The 23,779-nt window shown below is 39.9% G+C and overlaps 3 protein-coding genes across 3 annotated transcripts; 1 reads left to right on the top strand and 2 right to left on the bottom strand.

Moving 5' to 3' along the window:
• Window positions 1–123: 123 nt before the first annotated feature.
• On the bottom strand, window positions 124–4,624 carry LOC135597397 (proteasome subunit beta type-1). The gene is made up of 7 exons (XM_065090303.1): window positions 4,467–4,624; window positions 4,279–4,386; window positions 4,089–4,170; window positions 906–1,035; window positions 667–809; window positions 493–579; window positions 124–382 (listed from the first exon to the last, which is right to left on the bottom strand). Exons 1-7 carry the CDS (start codon window positions 4,505–4,507, stop codon window positions 308–310), a joined length of 666 nt encoding a protein of 221 aa, XP_064946375.1. The 5' UTR covers window positions 4,508–4,624; the 3' UTR covers window positions 124–307.
• A 1,915-nt stretch (window positions 4,625–6,539) lies between these two features.
• Window positions 6,540–8,647, bottom strand: LOC103971641 (uncharacterized). Its single transcript, XM_009385707.3, has 3 exons — window positions 7,876–8,647; window positions 7,695–7,798; window positions 6,540–7,452 (listed from the first exon to the last, which is right to left on the bottom strand). Exons 1-3 carry the CDS (start codon window positions 8,451–8,453, stop codon window positions 6,839–6,841), a joined length of 1,296 nt encoding a protein of 431 aa, XP_009383982.2. The 5' UTR covers window positions 8,454–8,647; the 3' UTR covers window positions 6,540–6,838.
• Window positions 8,648–18,150: 9,503 nt separating this feature from the next.
• On the top strand, window positions 18,151–22,076 carry LOC103972533 (uncharacterized). Its single transcript, XM_065088513.1, has 7 exons — window positions 18,151–18,664; window positions 18,770–18,919; window positions 20,132–20,187; window positions 20,325–20,430; window positions 20,505–20,546; window positions 20,673–21,295; window positions 21,386–22,076. The coding sequence occupies exons 1-7, from the start codon at window positions 18,151–18,153 to the stop codon at window positions 21,968–21,970; spliced, it is 2,076 nt and encodes a 691-aa protein (XP_064944585.1). The 3' UTR covers window positions 21,971–22,076.
• The last annotated feature ends 1,703 nt before the right edge of the window (window positions 22,077–23,779 follow it).

The raw sequence follows: 23,779 nt of genomic DNA, 5'->3' as shown, positions 1-23,779 counted from the left end.
AATATTTCTGTATCCTGGTCTTTCATTGTTATCCATCATCCTAACACCTCTTCCTTTCTTCGATCATAAAACAACTTTTCTTTGATCATCAAGTTAAAAGTCATGCCCAGGCAAAATCAGAAGAAAAAAAAATTCTAAGGAAAATAACCAATAATCTTTGAATCCACAAAGACATCCAAGTTTCCAGTTCTGGAAGCAAACAAAAGACAACACACTGGTTTCCAAGTAGAGTCGAAAGCTAAGCGAAGATTAGCTATAAATCCCACAGTGCACAAAATGTTCGAGCTCCCCTTTCCCAATCCGGTGGTCAGTCCTTCCTCAGCTCCATTAACTCTTGTCGGATGCCCGAAGCATTTATAACAACAATTTCTACTTTATCTCCCTGCAAAAGTACCATCAAGAAAAAAAAGAATGACACTGGGATGGATATGTTGGACCTGTAATTGCTAGGGAAACAAACTCATGACCATATCGAGTTGAAAAAATACATACAGTATATATATCCCTTTCAGTTGCTGATGCGAACACATCCTTCACCAAATCAACTGCCTCTGATTCCAACAAAGGTGTGACTGCATCCTGCTCAATTATGCAATGGTTATACCGCTAATGAGGATTCTTGTAATGACACCTCTAAAAAAATTTTATCAAGCAAAATGGGTAGACCTTGGCAGGCAATAATAGAGGACTGGGAGATTTCAGCTGGTTGTCTAAAACAGGTATGATGAGTCCTGCACCGGTGCCTTGGGCACTGTACCCAACTCTCTCATATGATCCAACAGCATCATATGTGAAAACACAACCCTTTCCTGAACCAAAAATCAGTCCAATGATCACATTCTAATATGTTCAAGTACATTTGATAAGAGCTGTAGTTTGGGCTACGAATCCATGAGAATTCGTACCATCACTGTCGAGTCCACCTAGTATGTTGAAAGTGTAGTACGGGAAGAATCGCTTGTAGTAAAGTGTATTGGACAGGAGCTGAGCCATGGCAGGGCAGCTCATCTGTTTGTTGTGCTGATGTTGATAGATCTGCAGCATTAGAAACATCAGCAAGTAATTCTATCGATCACGCTGTAGAAGCATATTATATTCCCAACTAATTCTAATACAGAAATTTTCTAGCCAGAGATGCCAACATACAAAAGAATTGTATACTGGTGTGGGTAAACACAGATTTCCACACATTAAGAAGGTAATTTGACAGTTTAACCTTCTACCATATATGATAGTCCAAAATCAATTCCTTGTTTAGAGTGTTATAACATACTTTTTTCGGACCTTCACCTTTCAAAACACCACACCATTTTTAAAAAATATTAGGCGGATGATGTGAATTCAAACTGCAACCACTATCCTATTTACAAATTTCTGGGGTTCACGTCCTTTTGCCATGTATATATTCACTCGTGCAGCACTTTGGTAAAAGAAAATATGTTTTGGAATCTTTGCCTATTTCATCTTTCTCCTGACAAATACAATCCTACTCATACTTAGCCTCAATTATCTTGATTAAATAGCATCAGATATCAGAATTCATTAGAATGTGATTTCAAAGTTCTCAAACAAACACAAAAGATCACTCATTTCAGCAATGATGAAGTTTTTGCTGCTGTTAACAATTTAAGTCCTCCAAAGTATGCTCAGTCACTCACTATAGCTTTATGTGTGTTGTCTTCCTTTCTATTTTACTGCAACAAACTGTACATGACCCACGAACTCCTATGATTTCAAGTAATAAGATGTGTGGTCATTTAAGTCAAAACAAGACTACCTCAAAGCTACCATGGGAAGGACAGAGCCATCATACCAACTTAACTCATGAATTATACGTGTTGAAGTCCACCCTGCATCTTCAGGGGAAGCATTTAGATGGCATATACCTAAAGGTGAAGGCATCTTTACTATTATAATGTAAGAAAAAGCACTGCACATCTCAAATGTTGATGACACCCACCATCTTACACTCAGCCAATAGAACAGGAGAGATATGGCCTATACTTTATCTCAATAACTAACAGCCTACTTTCACCATAAAACTTATAGACCACGCTTGTCTCAAGAGTGTAATAATTTAAATAAAGAATCACAGAGATGCCTGTAGAACAGGTCCAAAATATTGATTACGAGTGTAATAATTTAAATAAAGAATCACAGAGATGCCTGTAGAACAGGTCCAAAATATTGATTACCACTAAAGATTATTATGCATTGAGAGGTTAAGGATTTCCATACTTATGAACTAAACTACACCACACTGTTATTGCATATTCAGAATCTAATTGGGGACACACAGTTTAAAGCCTGCAGCTGTGCAATAACCAACATCAAAATTACTAGCTTGTTACAATTAGTTCCGGTGTGAAAGTTAATGTTATTTTGCCCTATAGAGACTTGAAGACCAATAGTTGAAAAAACATGAGATCATTAAATATCCCGGCAATATAAATTGTAAGATGTTAGGTACATCATTGTCTAGAACTTATGTATTTATGATCCACAATCAAGAAACAATATTCGTGATGAGTTTTCAATTTCATGTCCAGATTTCCAAGAATCACAAGAAAATTTGACAATCTTCAAGTTGACTTTATTTTTTCAAAGAATGAAAGGATTTATGCTTGATAATTTTGGATTTGGATTATAATATATGAAATTCCTGGTGTCCATAACTATCTGAATGTGCACATGTAGTGTTCTAGTGTAAAACTTATAGAGATGCATCATGTGGTTAGAGTTATGTCTAAAAATGTCACAAGAAGGTTATCCAGTTAGTTTCCTGGCACAAAATAAAAGATCAATACAGAAGGAAATATGTTCCATTCAACATACAAGAACCTTCCAAGAATGGACACCTTATCAAGGGAATAACAATATAGAGAAGTACATCGGGAAAAATCATTTAGATGATAGCTTAGCAGGAGTTTGTATGTTTTTAATAAGTGATGATGGAAAATCTAACCAGAAAAATTAATGCACTTAAACCTGTATTACATACAACCCTGTGCATATCCTGGATGATAAAAAAACCGTAAAAGATTTTGGTTATGACAATAATGTATGTTATAGAAAAGAAGTTTTTCCTAATTATGGTCTATGTCATGTATATACAAAGTTTGAACTTTGAAACAAGTTGATCAATCTTCTCTAAAATTCAACTCTTCCACTATAACTTCAGATCTTGCTACAATTCTAGATCTTCTATTTGTGTTAAAAAATACTAGACATAAATCATAGTTCTAGAATATGTCTTATCAGCTGGTTGGCAACCATCTAAGAGCATGTGCAATGCATTGTATTGGATTTGATCATTGAGGATATATCCATACGAAATTACTACTTAGTATTGTGTCCCTAGTAGTTTCTTTTGTATCATCAGCAAATCTGGGTGTCATCCAAGAATAGATAGGAAGGATAATATGATGCCAGTTTTTAAAATTCCTGTCTCACTTACTCATTCTTAGTCTTTTTTCTACTATTTCCACTTTGATCATGTAATTTTCTTAATACTTGTTGTAATAGCAGCTATTTGTACAAACAAGTAATTGCTTTTCTTATTTTTGAGGTCCAACAAAGGTTATTTAAATCTTACCTTCTTTTTGGATCGAACTCTGACTATGCTCGAAGATGAGCATCTACTATTTGTTAGGGTGGTAGTTATATTAGTTAGTAGCTTCCCATCTGATGAAAAACTTCCACAGAATACTGTGAAGCAAACTTAGTTGAAGGCTTCATTCTTTTTAGTCCTCCCCCCTTTTCTGTCTTGTTTGCTTACTTTCATACTTCCAGTTCTCTATTTGCAGCTGTTTGAAAACGTAATACTGAAAGTTTAAGTTCAGTTTTGATCTAAAGATTCTTTTGCAGCAATGGACTTGTTAAAGACTGTAAATTGCTTCTATGATTGAGGTAATTGATTAAAGATCTGAGATAACACAAGTCATTTGTTGAACGCGGTTTCCTTATCGACAAGCATGAGCACCAAAACACAATAAGCACACAAATTAGAAATATAGCACCAAAGGAACATGGACATATACACGATCTAACTATCAAATGGAACGATGTAATAAAAATCGCTGTTTTACCAAGTGCCTCGCCGCCAAGTTCTTCTGCAAAGCCTTCAGATCACCCTGGAAGCCCGACGACGCCATCACGCACTTGTCCGCTCTGCACCCCCAACGAACAGACAAAACAACAAACAGCTTATAAGCATGGATTCAGATCCCAGGCCGGGAACTCCAACAACCGAAGGTAACACAGGGCATTCCACCGTACAGCTTGCAGATCTTGGAGTAGTCGCGGGTGTAGATGCTGTAGCCGACGGAGAGCCTGGTGTCGGCGGCGATGACGCAGTAGTCCGATCCCGCGATCGCGACGCACGTCCTTGAGCAAAAGGAAACGAGAGATTAGAACATACATGTTAGGGATTTCAAAGGAGGTGGAGACCGGGAGGCGGTGCGCACCCTCCGTTGTTCTCGTATACCCAATCGCGGCGGAGAGCCATGTCGCCGTTGATGAGAGAGAGAGAGAGACAGAGAGAGGGGTAGCCTTTTGGTCTCGGTTTCTTTCTCCTCAAGACAGGAGATTGCAGTACGCCGCTGTGCTTTCGGGCTAGGCCGAGAAAAGCCGGTCGTGGCCGCACCGAACCGGGTCGGTCCAGGTCAGAGTCGATTCGGCTGGTTGGATTAAGCCGGTTTAATTTAGAAGGATTTTTTGTTATTCCAAGCAATTTTGAGTATATACATTTTGTTTCATTTGATCTCTCACGATTCATTAGGACTCGTCATAATTCCTCACTGTATCGATGTTGGATACCATTTGTCACCACTCAATCTAATGAAATTATTCTTCCATTAACTAAACTACAAGTCTCAAATGTTTAAACCCATATATTCCTTATAAATCAATTTATTTTTACTTTGATTAGGAGTGTTACAGTTTAAGCTTATTAGTTTTGATTCATTGGATGTTGTGATTTTCTCATTGGAATCCTAATAATAATGGTAGCTATTTCTTTTTCTTCATCATTGCACAATGATTAGTGATAAGGGCAAAAATGGCAACAGATGCCACGACGTCAGCCACGCTAGGTGGACGCACTGCCCGAGGAAGCAAGCATTAATGCCTACTTGATGTGCGCCAACGACACCAGCTCTCAGCCAACAACCTCAGCATTTGACTCCGTGCGCTCAACCGAGGCAAAGGAGCACGTCGATCGAGGCGTACCCATACCCTACAGCAGCCCGGTTCTCCACGCAACCCCAGTGGCAATGTCAGACGCCACGAGAGGTACTGTCCTGCCCCTGCAAGTAGCCACATCAGGTAACATCAAACTCATCTATAAATACCCCAGAGTTCTAGACGAACAAGGGGAAGAGGAACTCACTCAGACACAAAACACTTAGAGGCTCTTCTTCTGCCTCATCCACAATCCCCTCCACATCGCTGACTTGATCGTCGGAGGGGTCGGGTTGAGCTTCTGACCCGACCAGTGTGCAAGTACGAGACAAGGTCGCCTCTTCCCCGACACTGCGGCAGAGCTCTCCTCCTGACGGGACATCCAGACCGGACCACCGAGGTCGGCCACCAGGAGGACCCGAGGCACCCCACGCAAGATCCCCGCCATTCGGACCCCCTGAACGAGCCGCGTCGACCCCGAGGCCACGGCTAAAAAAGTTATTTACACTAACAGATTGGCGCTAGAAGGAGGGGCCTGAATGACGAGGGATCCGAAGGCCGAGGGCCGACTGCCGGTCCGAGACCTTTGTGCGGCCAGCCCACGTCAGCCGCTCGGCTGACGATGCAGCCCGCCGCCTCGGCTCCTCGGCCCCATGCGAGGCCAGCCTGCAGCCTCGGCCCCATGCGCGGCCACCCGCCTCAGCTGCTCGACTGACGGCGCAGCCCGCTGCCTCGACCCCTCGGCCCCATGCGTGGCCGCCCGCCTCAACTGCTCGACTGACAGCGCAGCCTGCTGCCTCGGCCCCATGCGCGGCCACCCGCCTCAGCTGCTCGGCTGACGGCGCAGCCCGCTGCCTCGACCCCTCGACCCCATGCGCAGCCAGCCCGCGTCAGTCGCTCGGCTGACGATGCAGCTCGCAGCCTCGGCTCTTCGGCCCCATGCGCGGCCAGCCTGCTGCCTCGGCCCCATGCGCGGCCGCTCGCCTCAGCTGCTCGGCTGAAGGTGCAGCCCGCTGCCTCGGCTCTTCAGCCCCATGCACGGCCAGCCTGCTGCCTCAGCCCCATGCGCGACAACTCTGGGGTATTTATAGATGAGTTTGATGTTACCTGATGTGGCTGCTTGCAGGAGGCAGGCTGATAGCGTCTGACATGAGGTTGGCGTAACGTGAAGAACCAAGCCTGAGTTAGGTGTTAATGCGCCTCGACCAGTATTCCGGCTCGATTAACCGAGTGCAGTTGCGTCGATCGAGGCATGAGGCGTCGGCTGACGTCATGGTGTGTCACATCGCCATTTTTTACCCTTATCAAGAAGCATTGAAAGCTTTGCAATGGCTCCCATCTCTATTTAAGCATACATATAAAGTAAAGAAGAATCATTATGTAGCAGCCAAATAGTAGTTGCTTGAGAAGGTGATGGTTCTGAACTCGGCAGAGATATAGATGAAGGCAGATCCTTCAAGAAAGACTGAAAGGGCAGGAAGACAGGAAGAATCTTTATGTAGCAGCAAATAGTAGCAGCTTGAGAAGGTAACAGCCCTGGGGAGGGTGACACACCCTTGTCTTTCTCCATGCAAACACCAAGATGTTGAAGACAAACTTGTCGTTTTGTATCCTCGAGTAGAAGAGGGAGAGAAGACTGTATCTTTGGCAGATGAGGCTAATCGAGGAGGGCCCGGTAGATGACGACGAAGCAAGGTAGGATGGCTGTCGGATTGGCCACCAGCAGCTCCTCAAGATTCCCGCCGCTGTACCCGACAGCCACCGAGTCGTACGCATCCTCATCCTCATCCTCCTCCTCGTCGCACGGCCGCTGGACGCGCCCGGCGATGACTCGGCAGACCAGCATCGCCCGCCGCTCCCCCCCGCCGCTGGCGTCGTGCGCGCGGCCGCTGCTGGCGGTGGTGCGCACGCCGCGGGGGTGGTGCGCCCCACCGAAGCCGTGGCGGATTATGGTGCAGACGCCGCAGGGGGCGCTGGAGCTCGGGCCGGAGCAGAGGGAGGTGGAGCCCCGGGCGCCGAGAGCGCAGGCGAGGGAGGTGCAGTGGAAGCGGAGAAGCTCGTTCCCGTCGGCCGCGCAGCGGGAGGGGTGGTGGCGGCGGCGGAACTTGACGGCGGCGCGGTAGTCCTCGAAGGGGGCGACGGCGCTGGGGGCGTTGTGGACCTTTAGTATCCGCTCGATCTTGCAGATCGGACGGTCCTTCTTCTGCCAGCTGGACTTAAAGATTATCTCCACTACGTTGCGCGCCGAATCCTCCGCCCCCAACTCCGACACTGCGCCGTACGCAATTAAGAGAAATATACGTACGTTTGACAAAGAAACATACACGAATCATTCCAATTATACGTATAATCTTCATTTAACTCCAATTTTCATATATATATATATATATATCTGTTTGTGTGTGTGTGTATTGAGAGGAAAAAGATGGAAATTGAGGAGCTGATGGTGTTTGTATTGTACGTGACAGTATCATCGTTCTTCTGCCTCTCAAACCAATCTATAAGAACAGTACCAGCATGGCGCACAGCCTGATGCAGCTCCAGTGTCTCGGGCTTGGTGAACACCTCGCCGCACTCGGAACACGAGCACAGCGTCGTCCTCGGCCTCGGATACCTCCTGCGTACACCAACACTATGAATCGGTGATGGAGTCCTCATCTAAATCTGCCTCATAGCTGAGCAGGAAATGAGCACCTTGAGGAGGGATCGATCGAGACTGCGTGGCACTCGTAGCACCCTGCCAGCTTGGGCAGCTGCATTCCGCCCCTGGAGTAGTAGCTGCCGCAACCGAGGGACGAAACCGGTGGGGGGAGGTGCCGGGCGGGCCGGACCGCCGGAGCCAGCGGCGCGGTCTCACGCTGGGAGGTGGAGCCAGCGTCCGAGTTGGGGTCGGAGTCCGAGCGGTGGACGACGACGTCGCGGAGGGCGCAGATGGACGGCCCGCAGGCCGCGCGGCCGAGCTTCCCGGCGGTCGATGCGGGGTCGTGGACGCGGGACGCGGCGGTGATCCGGCAGCTTAGCAGGCCCTTGAACTGCTCCCAGGACGAGGAGGAGGATGGAGGCAGCTGTGTCTCGGTAGGGGGAGATGGCGGTGGCTTCTTCTTCTTCTTCTTCGTGGTCATCTTTCTTCTCTCATGTTGGACATCGGGGTGGCTATGTTGGTGGCGCTGTCGGTTAGCGGTGGTGGCGACCGGGAAGAAGGAGGCGAGAACCATCAGTATGAGAGCAGCGAAGGGGTGGGTGAGGATCGAAGCCCTTCTCCCCTCCACCATTAACACCTCCGCTTCTCTCTCTCTCTCTCTCTCTCTCTCTCTGCTGCGGAGGGAAGAAAGAGCGAAGGTGGGGATGGAGGAGATGAGATGGTGGTGGTTGGAGACGGTGGTGATGAGGGAAGACTTGTATTGTTTTTGTTGTTGTGTTCTGGTCTCTCACCGTGCCAAATTGTTGTCTTGGTGAGGTGAGGTGACCTTCGCCACCTAATGAATGGGTGTCATCGATCATTAGAATATGTGCAGGGGTGGGAAATTATGTACCAATTGATTGATTGACTGATATGACCAGCACTTGCATGGTTAGCAGGTTGATATGATTCATATTCATAATTATATTTTTGATTCGACTAGACATAATTATATTTTTTTATTCTTTTAGACATAATTTAATTTTATAACTCTCTATCACACTATAAAAAAGTCTCAAATATATTATGGCTAGGAACATGACACCACTTATCCGATCATATATCATTATTTATTGTCTAATCTAAATTAGTTATTGATGTAAAAGCCTTATATTAACTAAATCTTTTCATCAAGAATTTTGTCAGACACTTCTAATATAATTTTTTAGGTCTCAACCTCAGTGGATTCGATGCTCTATCCAATCATACAAACGATACTAACGAAAAAAAAAGGCAGCCTCAATCGAATTCATTGATAATTGAAATCTTCATATATAATCATATAAATCAAAAGTATCTTCTCTAATAACTCATCATTATCATGCCAACTTATTCTAACTTCAACATTGGGAGGATTCCACTCATCCACATTTTTAATATTTTCTCCATCTTATCTTCTGAATATTATTAATTGTTAACAGCTAAATTGGTCTAAGAGTCATTCATATATAATCAAAGAGTAATATGCTGATGTTATTTTTAATCTTTAAGAGGATGGAAGTTTGTATTTTCATGTGATAAGGAGCTTAAATTTATCTTCTTTTCTCATTATGCTAAATAATTTAAACACAACAAACCTTAATTTAATCATTTTTACATCACCATAATATTATATCATATATTACAATGTTGAATAAAATCATTCCTTTAAATATAAATCTTATGATATTCCAATATCTTAACATAATTTATGAAGATAAATAAAATATATGATATTAATGACAATTTTGTTAGGAATGAGTCGGCATTAAGAGGGGGGTGAATTAGTACAGCGGTAAAAACTGTTGTTAAAAAATCTTTCGTTTCGATTAAACCTGTTTCGGAAAGATATTAACTTAAAAGCGTAAGGGAGCGTAGTGAAAATAATAAGAAGGTAAAGCAGTTTGCAGTAAAGGTAAATTACTCAAAAGGAAATGCAAACCGATTTTATAATGGTTTTATCGTCATGACCTACATCCACTCCCGATTCTTCTTCACTCGAGGCTATTGGCTTCCACTACCGGTCTTTCTTTAATGGACGAAGACCAACTATCCTTTTTACACTCTTATTCTCCTTTTCACAGGTTTAGGAGACAACCTATTACAAGCACTCACTCCTCTTTAAAGAGAATTCTAAACTTAGAATTAGAATTTAGAGGAGGGGATATCTCAAGCGATTACTATAGCATTTTCCTACTTTTAAATTCTTTGTGCTTGTGTATGTTAACCAAAGATGAGATGGGTATTTATAGGCCTCAAGTGGATTCAAATTTGTAACCTAAAAGTGTCTCATCCCCGATTTTCGAGGTACTGACGGTACTATCGCCTGTAGCACTAACACTAGGTGGTACCATCGCCTGACGGTCTCTTGGAGATTGTGTCTAGGCGGTACCATCGCCCGATAGTCTCGGAGACTATGCCATGATGGTGCCACTTGTCAGGACATTGTTCGAGCCTTTCACTTGGCTAAACATAACCCAAACTTAGGCTCAATTGACCCCTAATTGATTTGGCCCAATTCCAACCCAATTATGTGCTAACTACGAATTTTAAGACATACACTAAGCTAAATAAGTTCGTTAGTCTAGGTTTCTTCCGACGAGCTTCTAGCGATCTTCCAGCGAACTTTTAACGATCTCTCGGTAATGTTCCAGCGGACTCCCAACAAGCTCTTGGACTTTATGACAATCTTTTCGGTGAGTTCCAATGAGCTTCTTTGGCAAGCTCTTGGACTTCTAAGTCAATTCGGGCAGAACTTTCATCGAACGTCCGGCCTTCCGACGAACTCTCGAACTCCTAACAAAATTTTATTCTCGACTCCGGGACTTCATTTTGCTTTATGCCTTGATCGCTATCGTAGTTAAAACCTACTTTGATCTAGATAATTATTATAAAGCTTGAATCAAATGTTGTTTGGTGTGTCATTGGTTCATCAATGCTTCATCTGATTCTTTGGCGCATAGTCCTCTCTTGTGGCCTATTGCCCAATCAGTCAGTTGACCTCCGCAACTCCGATTTTCTTAGTACAATTTTCGCTCTTCTTGACCCGATGCCCAAATTTATAGTCCGAAGTCTTCTGCCGATACGTCAATTGATCATCCGGCTTGACGTCCAATTTTCTGACATGTTTCTTTTCGGCCTAACATGATTCTTCCTACTTTAATTGTCTCTCCCCGATCAAAGCTTCATGCGTCACTCAAAACGCATATCAAATCATAAACATTATCAATTGGTTTCATCATCAAAATTTGAGATTCAATAATCTCTCCTTTTTTTGTGATGACAACTAATTGATGACGATGTTAACTTTAACTCCCCCTATCAATATGTCATAGTGACAGAACCTTGAACTCAAATTGAATTCAAGTGAAAGCAATATTTCATTATGGATATTTCATCATTGCATACATCATTATCATAAATTAAAATATTACATGCATAATATTAAATCATTATATATATTTATAAAATCATCATTATATGTATGATTCCAAATCATCATTCATAATTACATCATACAATACATGATTATCATCATACCTTCTCTCCCTTGTCATCAACAAAAAGGATAAGGACATCTATCAGGTTTTAGATATATGAAAGCTTAGCAATTTAGTAAATTTTTCAGAACTTTAGAACATGCAAGCTAGTGAGTTCTTTCTTCTCTTTTGAGAAGTGCAAGCTAGTAATTTTTTTTGCTTCCTTTGCAAAGCGTAAGCTAGTGAAATTTTACATCATTTGACAACATGCAAGCTAGCAACAATTTTGAGTTTTGCAAGTTTGTAAATTTTTTTAGATGTGCAAGTTAATATGTTTGCTTTTCTTTACGATGTTCAAACTAGCAAGTTTTTGAAAAAGAAAGTGAGATAGTAAGTTTAGAACATGCAAGCTAGCAAGTTTTTCATATATGAAAGTTGACAAATTTTTTGCATCTTTTGAGATGAGCAAGCTAGCAAGTTTTTGCTTTTTTTGCAAGTTTTCAAATTTTACATATTGAGCTAGTAATTTTTCTCCTCCTATGTTATTGTCAAAAAAAAAAGGGAAAATTACAATGTTGTAAGTCTTTTCCCTTTGCATCAATTTTCAAATCATGATAAAGTTAAAGTATCAATCCTTTTTTAATATGTTTGTGCATCATTATAGTTTTAAATTAAAACATACATAATTTTAAAATCCGACATTTTCTTACTTCATGCATGATACTAAAATAAATCAATCATCACTATGGGTATATCATAAATTATACTAAGATATTAAAATTTTTAGGCATTTATCACTTGATGCATGTTAGTACCAAACATTCATTATTTATTTTCTCCCCCTTAGTCATAGGCAAAAAGAGAGGAATATCACAAATGTGTAAATATTCAATGTGACGTTATCACATGGAAGATATCAAGAAAAAATTTTTTTTGATGATGAGATATACTTCATGAATTCAAGGAGAAAAAAAAATATCATATCATGAAAGATAAGATCATGTGAATACCAAAAGACATGATTCATATGGTAAATTTTTCTTTAAATAAAATAAAAAAATCATAGGAGTACAAAGAAGAGATCTTGATTTTAAAAAAAAAATTGAGTAATTCCAAGAAATTAAGATCGGATAAAACTCATTCAAATTCAAATCATAAAATCATCAAAATCATTTTCATAGTCCAAGCGATCCATAAAAATGATACAAATTTATCAATCTTCCCTTTTGAAAACTCGATAAGGTAAGGATTGAAAAATTAAAAAAAAAATATATTTCCCTTTTATTTCACACAAGCATGCCTTTTTCATTTATGCCAAATCAAAACATACATCATGTTTAAAACTGAAAAATCAATTTTTATTACGGCAAAGATCGATAAGCCATAAATTACAAGAATCATCATGCATAATTTTGAAATATAAACTTATTAAGCATAATATCAAACCTCTTAATATTTTCATTAAGACATCAAGTATGGTTTCATTGGACATTAAGCATTTTCAATCAAAATCGAAAATCATCAAGATACATATTATTTCTTCTTAAAAACATACATAGAACTATTATTAGATTTAAATCTAACATTTTGTTCCTTTATCACAAAACATACAATTTTTATAATTATTTTTTAAAATAAAAAAAGCATGATATAATTTTTATAATTTTTTTTATTTTTTACTAACCAATTTAAAGATAACTCATGAAAAATCATTCAGTAATTTTAAAATAAAGTAAAAGAGTTTCGTTTGAGTTGTTTACCTCATTGTCAAGAGTCATCAAGGTGAAGTTCGTCGTTTCGTCTTCATTGGTTTGCTCTTTGTCATCGGATGAGCTCGATTCATCTCAAGTCATCTTGAATAATTTCTTCTTCTTTCGCAACTTCTTTTTAAGTTGATTTTTATTATTTAATTCTTGTTTCATGAACTTTTTAAATTCTATAGTGAGAAGTTCAAAGTCATCATCATCATCATCATCATCATCTAAGTGGTATTCTATTGTTTGAAGTGTTAAATTCTTCCTGTTCTTTGGAAGGTTATTCTCAAGTTCGTCAAGTGCCACATAAGTCATTTCATAGGTCATCAAAGACATGATAAGTTCTTCAAGTAGAAATTTATTTAAATCCTTTGTCTTTTATATTGCAGTTGCTTTCGAATCCTAATTTTTAGAAAGAGATCGTAAAGCTTTATTAACAAGTTCGAAAAACTTTTACCAAGTACTTTTAAACCATTGATGATATCTGTAAAACGGGTGTACATGTCTCTAATGGTTTCACTTGGTTTCATATGAAATAATTTAAAATAACATATTAAAAGATTAACTTTAGAATCTTTAACTCTACTTATGTCTTCGTGTATGATTTTAAAAGTGTGCCAAATATCAAAAGTCGTTTCGCAAATAAAAATTCAATTAAATTCATTTTTATCTAAGGCGCAAAATACAATATTCATAGCTCTAGCATTTAAAGAAAAAAATTTCTTTTCCAAATCATTCTATTCGTTCATTGGAGTAGAAGACTTTTGAAAATCGCTTTCGATAATATTCTATAAATTCAAATACAAAGAAAGCAAGAAAACTCTTATTTGAGTTTTCCCAATGAATACAGGAGGACAAATGATAGAAAAATCTTGAAAGCCAAAAAGAAAAACCCTCTTAAAAGTCAAAAAGAGTCATTTCTCTTTGGTGTGAAACCAAACGAGAAATAATATGGCTCTGATACCAACTATTAAGAACGAGTCGACGCTAAGAGAGGGAGGGTGAATTAGTGCAGCGGTAAAAACTACGTCATTCAAAAATCTTTCGTTTCGATTAAACTTATTTCAGAAATATATTAAATTGAAAGCATTAGTGAGCGTAGTGAAAGCAATAAGAAGGTAAAGCAATTTGCAATGAAGGTAAATTGCTTAAAAGTAAATGTAAATCGATTTTATAGTGATTCGGTCATCGTGACCTATATCCACTCTCGATTCCTCTTCACTTGAGGCCACCAGCTTCCACTACCTGTCTTCCTTCAATGGGCGAAGACCAACTATCCTTTTACACCCCTCTTCTCCTTTTCACAGGTTTATGAGACAACATATTATAAGTGCTCACTCCTCTCTAAACAGAATTCTAAACTTAGAATTTAGAGGAGGGGATCTCTCAAGTGATTACTACAGCATTTTCCCACTTTTAAATTCTTTGTACTTGTGCATGTTAACCAGGGATGAGAGGGGTATTTATAAGCTTCAAGTGGATTCAAACTTAGAGCCTAAAAGTGTATCATCCCCGGTTTTTGGGGTACTGGTGGTACCATCGTTTGATAATCTCTCAGAGACTATGCCATGACGGTGCCAATTATTGGGATACTGTTTGGGCCTTTCACTTAGCCCAACACAACCTAAAATTGGGCCCAATTAATCCCTAATTGAGTTGGTTCAATTTCAACCCAATTATGTGCTAACTACGAATTTTAAGACATACACTAAGCTAAATAACTCCGTAAGTCTAGGTTTCTCCGACGAGCTTCCAATGATCTTTCGATGATCTTTCGGCAAACTTCTATCGATCTCTTGGTAATTTTTCAACAAACTCCCGGCAAGCTCCTAGACTTTACGATGATCTTCTTAGCGAGTTTCAATAAGCTTCTTTGGCAGTTCCTGGACTTCTCAGTCAATTCTGATAGAACTTCCGACGAACATCCGGACTTCCGATGAACTCTCGAACTTCCAACGAAATCTCATTCTTGACTCAAGAACTTTATTTTGCTTTATGCCTTGATCGCTATCGTAGTTAATCATGTATACTTAAAACCTACTTCGATGTAGATAATTATTATAAAGCTTGAATTAAATGTTATCCAGCATATCATTGGTTCATTGACATTTTGTCAGATTCTTCGGTACATCGTCCTTTCTTGTGGCATATTGCCCAATTGGCCAGTTGACCTTCGCAACTCTGATTTTCTTGGCGCAATTTTCGCTCTTATTGGCTTGATGCCCGAATCCATAGCCCGAAGACTTCTGTCGATATGTCAATCGATCCTTTGGCTCTATGTCTAATCTTTTGACATGTTTCTCTCCGGCCCAACATGATTCTTCCTACTTTAATTGTCTCTACTTGATCAAAGCTTTCTACGTCACTCAAAACACAGATCAAATTATAAACATTATTAATTAGTTTCATCATCAAAATCCAAGATTCAACAAATTTCACATCATTGTCTCTCTTATATTAATGATAATCGATAGATATGCTTCTTTATATTTTCATAAACCCAAATTATACACCAAAATTCTCATGATTTTTTTATTATTAAATCTACATCCTACATTCACCTTTTTATGCTTCTATATTTGAATAGTCTTATAATTTACATAGATAATAATTTTAAAATTATATATTACTTTTATAGGGCCTCTTCCCTATAAAAAATTTATCTGATATTAGGTCTATCTTGATGTCAATTACTATATATATATATATATATATATATATATACTGATTATTCTTGGATAAGTCCTAAGAAACACTTCAGCTATTCACATCATCATAACATAAGCTCCTTCCCTTTAAGGCTATGATTCCCATAGGGCAAAAAAGAACAAGTGAAATGAGACAAAGGAGGACTGTGGGGGAGAGGCACAGGTTGGAAGAATGGTGACTGCCATGACCTTTCTTCCTCTGACTTGAGAAGGACAATCATAGCTGGGCTAGAAACTCAACATCAGAGTAGTTATGCATTAGCAAGTTGATTAAGAGTCTTTTAAAATGATTTAGATAGTGGAGAAGAAGGAAGGAAGCATGAAAACGATAGTTTTTTATTAATGATGAGTTATTCATGCTATAATTTTGATCAATATAGTATAATATGACCTATTTATCTTCAAAACATCTGAAATTTAAATATATGATACTCCAATTTAATATAAGAGAATTCGCTTGATTTATAAGATCACAAGAGTCATACAAATTAAGCATTTAACATTTTCGTATTATAATAAATAATATTGAAATAAACCTAAATGAGCCTATTATCATTAATTTGGATTTAAATATTTCAGTTCAGAAACTTATTAACTATCAATTATTAAGATCACAAAATATATAGAATTATAATGTTTTCTCCTCAAGGGACCAGACAAGTTGATCCCTTGCTTGAATCATAAGGAGACACTAACACCACCTTTCTCTTTTTCCATGCTAAGACACTTTGTGATGCATGACTGACCTTCCTAAAAGTGCTTGCTCGATGATTGATGATACAAGAAACCAATGGGATTTGAAGTCCTCACATGATCATGTTGTTGTTTTACTGCATCATGGAAATAGGTGCATTGTGTCTGTCAACCTGCAAGCCAATGTGTGGCCATCCACCACAAAATGATGAGGGCCTTGACACCATGTGATCAACCATAATGGACATGTGAGGTGCTGCTTGCCTCTGAATCATGCTAAGTTCATGCATGGATCGCAACTGATGTGTGCACCGAAGTATGGAGATTATTATTTACAGCAGAAGATACCGATCTCATATTTTTAATCTGATTGATTATATGCATACAATTTCACTACACATTTGATGCATTAAAATTTGGTCACTAGTGATGTATACCATAAAATATTCATTAATCTCATACTAATGTTAATAATTTAAAGAAGATATTTATTTTTTTAATAGGTAAACAATTTTTTTTGAAGATTTAATAATAATCACTTTTGATTTTTTTTATAATATATCATCTTTATTTAATCACTTAGTTTCTATGCTCCTCGATTAATATAAGATTGGTATCTCAGTAAATGAATTGGACCCTTTTCTTCTCGATGCTGACGAGCCTTATAAGGAATTTTTTATTTCGGATGAGTCCGTAAGATTTTATCGTTTTGAGCCAAATGAATAAAATCGTGTGGGTACATCCAAAATTAATAACTCGTGAGTTCTCGTGCCAATGATGATAAATAATTTTTTGTTAACTAATATCTCTTAATTCATATTGAGTTTACCGAGTTTATATGTATATAAATATGATGAAAAAAAATTTAAAAAGAGAGAGAGAGAGAGAGAGAGAGAGAGAGAGAGACATATTTGGACCGGGCCTTATTGTTTCACCTATTTATGGCCGAAGAGGGCCCTCCGATGAGACTCGTGGGTAAGGAGCCCAAAACCCCTCGCGCGATCGATCTCAGGCGGGCACAGATCCCCAGTATCATTTCAGGGCTGTGTCTTGGGTCTTTCGTGTTCTTGTTTGCAGCTGAATGCATCATCTTGGTGAACATGAGCAGCGGAGCCTGTTTGATCCGAACGTACAAGGTTTCTTTACGATCCCAATCGCAAATGATCTTTTCATCATCGTCGTCGGAGTTCACCGGGTATGATTTGTTTGCTTCATCCCGCGTCGTCGTCCAGGTGTTCGTGAAAAGGTCAGTTCGTTTTCGGCATTGTAATTGTAGTTCTCTTGATCTGCATAAACTATATATACACGTGTGTTCATTGATAGAGTTGAAACCTCGATCAAAGTTATCAATCTTATGTAGTTAAAAGAGAAGTGTTTGTGGGACACATGACTTTATCTTTTATATAGTTTTGATGCCTTTGGTTTTGAAGAAAGTGTACCATCTTATTCATTTACTAGTGAACTAATGCAGGAAAGGCCTGACAGAATCCGACACTCTCCCTCGACAACAAGTAAAGCTGAAACCGAGGAGGAGGCGGCGTGTGTCGGTTGATGGGAATAAAAATCGCAACTCTCTCTCTCTCTCTCTCTCTCTCTCTCTCTCTATATATATATATATATATATATATATATAGACGGACGGAGTAGTAGGGCAAAGGAAAGAAGACTGTATGGCTATGGCTAATCCATACGAGAGCATCGCCATGCAACCCAGAAACACAGAGGGGCCACCTCATGATCTCGACTTGAGACACTCTCGCAAGCTGATGTCCCTTATCCGACGAGAGAAGTATGATGAACTGCGGATGGAATTCCAGAAGACGGAACCCGTCAACTTCATGGAGGACCCTTTGCTCAGCGTGGTGATCGCTTGCAAGAAGACCAGCCTCGCCATGAGGCTTATCCGTGACCTGACGACGGATCAACTCATGCAGTATAACTTCAAGGGCGACACGGCTCTTCATGTCGCTGCCGCCGTGGGTGACTGCCAAGTGGCCAAGGAGTTGTTTACCAGGAAAGGTGAACTCGTCGGTGTACGGAACCATAATATGGAGACACCGCTGCATAAGGCGGCGCTCTACGGGAACTGGGACATGTTCTTCCGGCTGTTAAGCGCCGGTAGCGACCTGTTCGCTCGGAAGGAGGACGGCAACAACGTCCTTCACTGTGCCATCATGGGCAATGCGCCGGGTAATTAGATTAAATTTGGAGCCCCCTCATTCAAAAGATTCCGATACGCATGAATAAAATGCATCTTAGTTGTTGTCTGAGGCCAAGTCTCAACTTGGGATGCAGAGCTTGCGATGGAGATTGCAAGACGAGCGCCAGTGCTGAACTTCTTGAGGAATGCTGACGCCGTCACCCCGTTGCAGCTGATGGTGACCATTCCCGAGTTATTCCGAAGCCAAACACCACTTAGTCCCCTCGAATCCTTGCTCTATGATTGTAAGCGCTTCTCTACTCTTATGTGGGAAAAGAACGGTGGATTGTTAGAATTACGGCGGAGTCGTGGAATAAGAATGACGATATAAGTCTAATTTTATTGGCTTAAAATATTCAAGCTTACAACTACCATCTCATCTCATCTCATCTATTATCGAGAGATAAGAGTACAAAAGTGTACTCGTAAAAGGACAGAGAAATATTTTTTTCACCTGCTAAAATATCTCGACACCTTTGTAGACATATATGGGATTATATCTTCCACAAGCATTTTATCTTCTTCTAATATATTCTCTATTTAGCTAAAAGACTCATATACATGTTAAAATCTTCCTTCATCCAATTACACGAGTTCCACTAAAATGCAACTCAATTGGTGCCACGGAATCACATATTTGTGCACAATGGGAATCAAATTAATGATCAGGAAAAGAACTTTTTGTGGCATTCTAAAATCGAGAATCATCACAGATAGATCCATGCTTGCTTTGGAGCTTCAAACGGCAAAGAAGAGGAGAGACTTTTGCAAATTTCTTTTATGGTTTTTCTTCGCATTTCTCTTGTTCTATATGATACAAGATAAGATTTCCCCAACTATACGAGGAAATCTATTTATTCTGTTCTTTCTCCTTATCTGTATAAATAGGAGAAGGAACATGTTAATGTATTGATGCATTTTTCATTTCTTTAATAAAGCTTATTCACTTCTTCAATAAAACTTCTTCAATAATTGTTCTTATCTTCTATTTAGTATCAGAGCAGTGAGAAAAGCAAAGTTTCGCTCGGAACATGTGTATTAAAACATTTTTTATTTCTTTAATAAAGCTTCTTCACTTCTTCAATAAAGCTTCTTCAATAATTATTATTATCTTTTATTCTTTTTATCACTTGAACATAGAGGAAAGAGAGGATTGCCAAAATACCACATCTTTTTATTTTTATTTCTTGGTGTGTACATGTGACAGTTTCTTTTTTCTTTCAATTTTGATCATAAATCTTCAAGAGTCGATACTTAAAATAAAAAATAAAAAACCCTCTATTTCACATAAATCAAAGTTCTTGGGACTCAAATCACTATTCGAAAGCACCAGAAATTTATCTTGCTACAACAGTTCATGATAATTGTGGCTGTGATAAGGCTCAGAAAACACCGAGTAGGAAAACACCAACATCGATGCTCGTAGAAGAATTAGTATATTTGGTTTTACATTTCAGGGATTCCTTTGGAACGGCAGGACTCTGGTGTGATAAATCCTGGAGATGTAGAGAAGGTATATATATATGTATAATCTTTTGCTAATTTATGATTTATATGGCAGCTTAAAAATTTCTGAGTATCTCCGTGGAATCCACTATTATTTCTGTCTCTTTCTTACTTTATTATCCATCTACTACATGTAATCACAAGCGTGTTGGAGATACAGAAGAAGAAGAAGATGATGTTGGAAATGGTTCAAAAATCCCATCTCACTACAGCACTCTCTTTGACCTATTGGAATTGTTGAAGATCCCAGGTCCGTACTCGTCGTAGCTTCTCTATTCACGATCGAGGTTACAGTACTGATTCGTGCTATTTTTGTCCATGCAGCCGGCTGGATTCTACTACTTGTTTACCGAGTTTGTAGGCAACGTGAGTTACATTTCTAGCACACTATGCGATAGATGTGTGTTTTGTGTTGCATGACCATCCGCACACCTATACAATCAACACGGTAAATAATCATTGGTAAATGTCGCCTCTTCTTACGTTTGGCAGTGTCGCCTACCATGGAACGACTGGAGAAGCTAAAGAGACATCATAAAGCGGCTATGGTACTTATCGAGCTCTTAGCCACATCAGGATACTTCGATTTCCTTCTCAGCGGTCGCAGCGGAATAGATTCCAGTGACCCAATGAAACAAGTTCCCGCTGAATCAGTGATGGTGGCGACGATGATGGTGTCGGGCGAACCTGATACGGAGACCGAACGACTGGAAACGGAGGATCGCCCATCTGAGAGGGGAGATGCAAGTGCAACGCAAGGGCAAAACAAAGATAAGCGCCCAGACATAAGATGGCACGAGTCCCCGTTGATCACCGGTGCCAAAATGGGCCTCCATGACTTCGTCCGGAAAATTCTACAAGTATGCCCACACTCAGCAACGTATCTCGACACGCACGGCACAAGTGTTCTTCAGGCGGCCATCAAATACGGTCGCAAAGAGATCGTGGAAACTATCGTTGAGATGACTCAGGGCGACCTCCCCGTTCTACCCGCCTGGCTACTGTCCAGCATCGACGCGGAGTCCCGAAACACCATCCTGCATTTTGCTTCTGACAAAACCCCTTATGCCCAGGCAGATGCAGTCCAACTCCAAGATGACCTTAAATGGTTCGAGGTGCATATTTTACCTCCTCGATGCTGCCTTAGCGTTTGCAGTCAAAACAAAAGAGTTAATGGCATTATATATTTGTATGTATGGATGCAGAAGGTGGCAAAGATTGTTCCCAAAGAACTGGCCAACAGTCGAAATAGCGAAGAGAAGACAGCACAAGAACTGTTCGCTGAGAAGCACCAGAAGATGTTCGAGAACTGCAGGGACCAACTGATAGACATGGGGAAGACATGTTCCGGCCTTCTGACAGCCGTGGTTTTCGCATCCAGCTTCTCCATCCCCGGCGAGAAGGACCCCAAGACCGGCAACCCAGTTTACTACGACATGCCTGCCTTCAAGGTCTTCTCCCACGCCTACGTCATCGGCTTGTCCTGCGCCGTCACCTCGCTGGTGTTGTTCTTATCCCTCGTCATCTCACCTTACTCCCAGCGGCAGTTCCGTCTGGCCATCCCCGTCAAGTACTTCTTTGCCATCCTTTCTTTTGCCATGTCCCTGCTGGCTCTCATGGTGTCATTCGCCTGCAACATCTTCCTCCAGATCTACGGTGGGCAGCCGACGACCACAAGGGACCTGCTTCCACTTGTACTGGAGCTCACCGTGTTTCCCACCCTCTGCCTCCTTGCGCTGGTCTATTACGGCGCCAATCTTTTTCCATCTTTTCGTCGCATTTGGACGTAGTCGATACGCATATCGTACGTTCCGCCTTTGTTATGTTTTACTCATCTGTACGTCCGGTGCGTTTTGACGATGGTGTGTGATGCATTTCCAGGATGCGATAATAATATGTTTTGAATTTTCGTGTGAAATTTGAGACGTCGTATGATTCTACCGACCGATAAAATGCATCTTCTTCTTCTTCTTCTTCTTCTTTATTATTTGTTAATAACAATCATAATAATCCATTCTGGTTTGTTACGTAAGATACAAGCTAATCAAGAACATATTTAATCCAAACTCCTCTTCCTTCCGGAGAAAGATTCGTGTAGCTTAAGCACTAATAGTCTCTGCCGAGACATCTCATTCAACTTAATCATAAATAATCTCTGTTGTGACATCTTGATTGGTTAGTGCACATAAGACACGTGTAAGAATTATTTGATATAATGATTTTTTTATATTTTTTTGGAAAAAATAACCACAAAGAACACTATGATTTCTTTGTGAGAATAACTACTGTGCATCTCAATAGTGGGTCAAGCTATTTGGGCCGGGCCTGATTTGGGGCGCGGAGGGCCCTCCCATGGTCTCAGGGAGCGCGATCGATCTCGGGCTGGCGCAGATCCCCAGATCTCGACTAAACCCCAGGGTATTATTATTTCTCGGCTTCGTCTTCGGTCTTTCGTGTTCTTGTTTGCAGCCCAATGCATCATCTTGGTGTGCATTTTGTGTCAGGAGCAGCGAAACGGCGTCGAAGTGCGTATCTCCCATCTTTATGATCCCATGCGGAGTTCATCTCGTCCGAATCGCACGAGTTCGTCGGGAACGGTTTGTTAATTTCATCCCGGATCGTCGTCCAGGTGTTTGTGAAAAGGTCAGTTCTTTTTTCTTAAGTGTTCGTACATGGCCATATGCGTAGCTACATAGTTGTACTTCTCTTGATTTGCATATCCTCTGTGCGCAATCTCGTGACTACGTAGCCTATTAACACTTCCCAACAATCCCACAAGCAATAGTTCGTTTCAATAATATCATTAACATGATCGACGTACAAGAGCGACTTGCACGTTCGATTTGCCTCATATATATGCATCATTACTAGCGGGAGCTAAATGTATAGAGATTGTTGTCTGAGAACTCTGAAATTAAATTGCAGTTGTTTTGATTAACGAAGTTTTTTTTTCATTTATATTGACATTAATATATATAGGAAAGGAGAAAATGAAAAAAAAAAGCTAGTTATGATTTAATAACACTTCCTTCTTAATCTGTGATCGCATGAGATGATCAAGCTTTTCCTGTTGATACTGCTTAACCAAATTCATATCATATGTTCCTTCAATTTACACAGCAAAAAAAAAAAAAGAGAAACAAACAAGGAAAAAAAAATTGAGGAACCCACATAAACAGAGGTCAAGAGTAAACACAATAATCGATAAGAAAAGAAAAGAGAGAGAGAATTTTGATGCAAGAGAAAAATAGAGCTTCATTTCTTCTTCTTCTTCTTGATAAGACTTTATTTTTTTTTCTTTACTCACTATATCTCTATTCGATCATGAAAAATCACATTCATGTATTTGGATGACTAGAGATATAGATTTTTGATGCAAGAGATAAATAGAACTTTATTTCTTCTTCTTCTTCTTCTTCTTCTTCTTCTTCTTCTTGATAAGACTTTAATTTTTTTCTTTACTCACTATATCTCTATTTGATCATGAGAAATCACATTTATGTGTTTGGATGACTAGAGACAGAGATCTTTTATGCAAGAGATAAATAGAACTTTATTTCTTCTTCTTCTTGATAAGACTTTAATTTTTTTCTTTACTC

The sequence above is a fragment of the Musa acuminata genome, chromosome BXJ1-11 (assembly GCF_036884655.1).
Source record: "Musa acuminata AAA Group cultivar baxijiao chromosome BXJ1-11, Cavendish_Baxijiao_AAA, whole genome shotgun sequence".
In the NCBI taxonomy this organism is placed as follows: domain Eukaryota; kingdom Viridiplantae; phylum Streptophyta; class Magnoliopsida; order Zingiberales; family Musaceae; genus Musa; species Musa acuminata.
The sequence above is the reverse complement of the archived record's forward strand: the minus strand, read 5'-3'. Positions and strand labels throughout refer to the sequence as shown.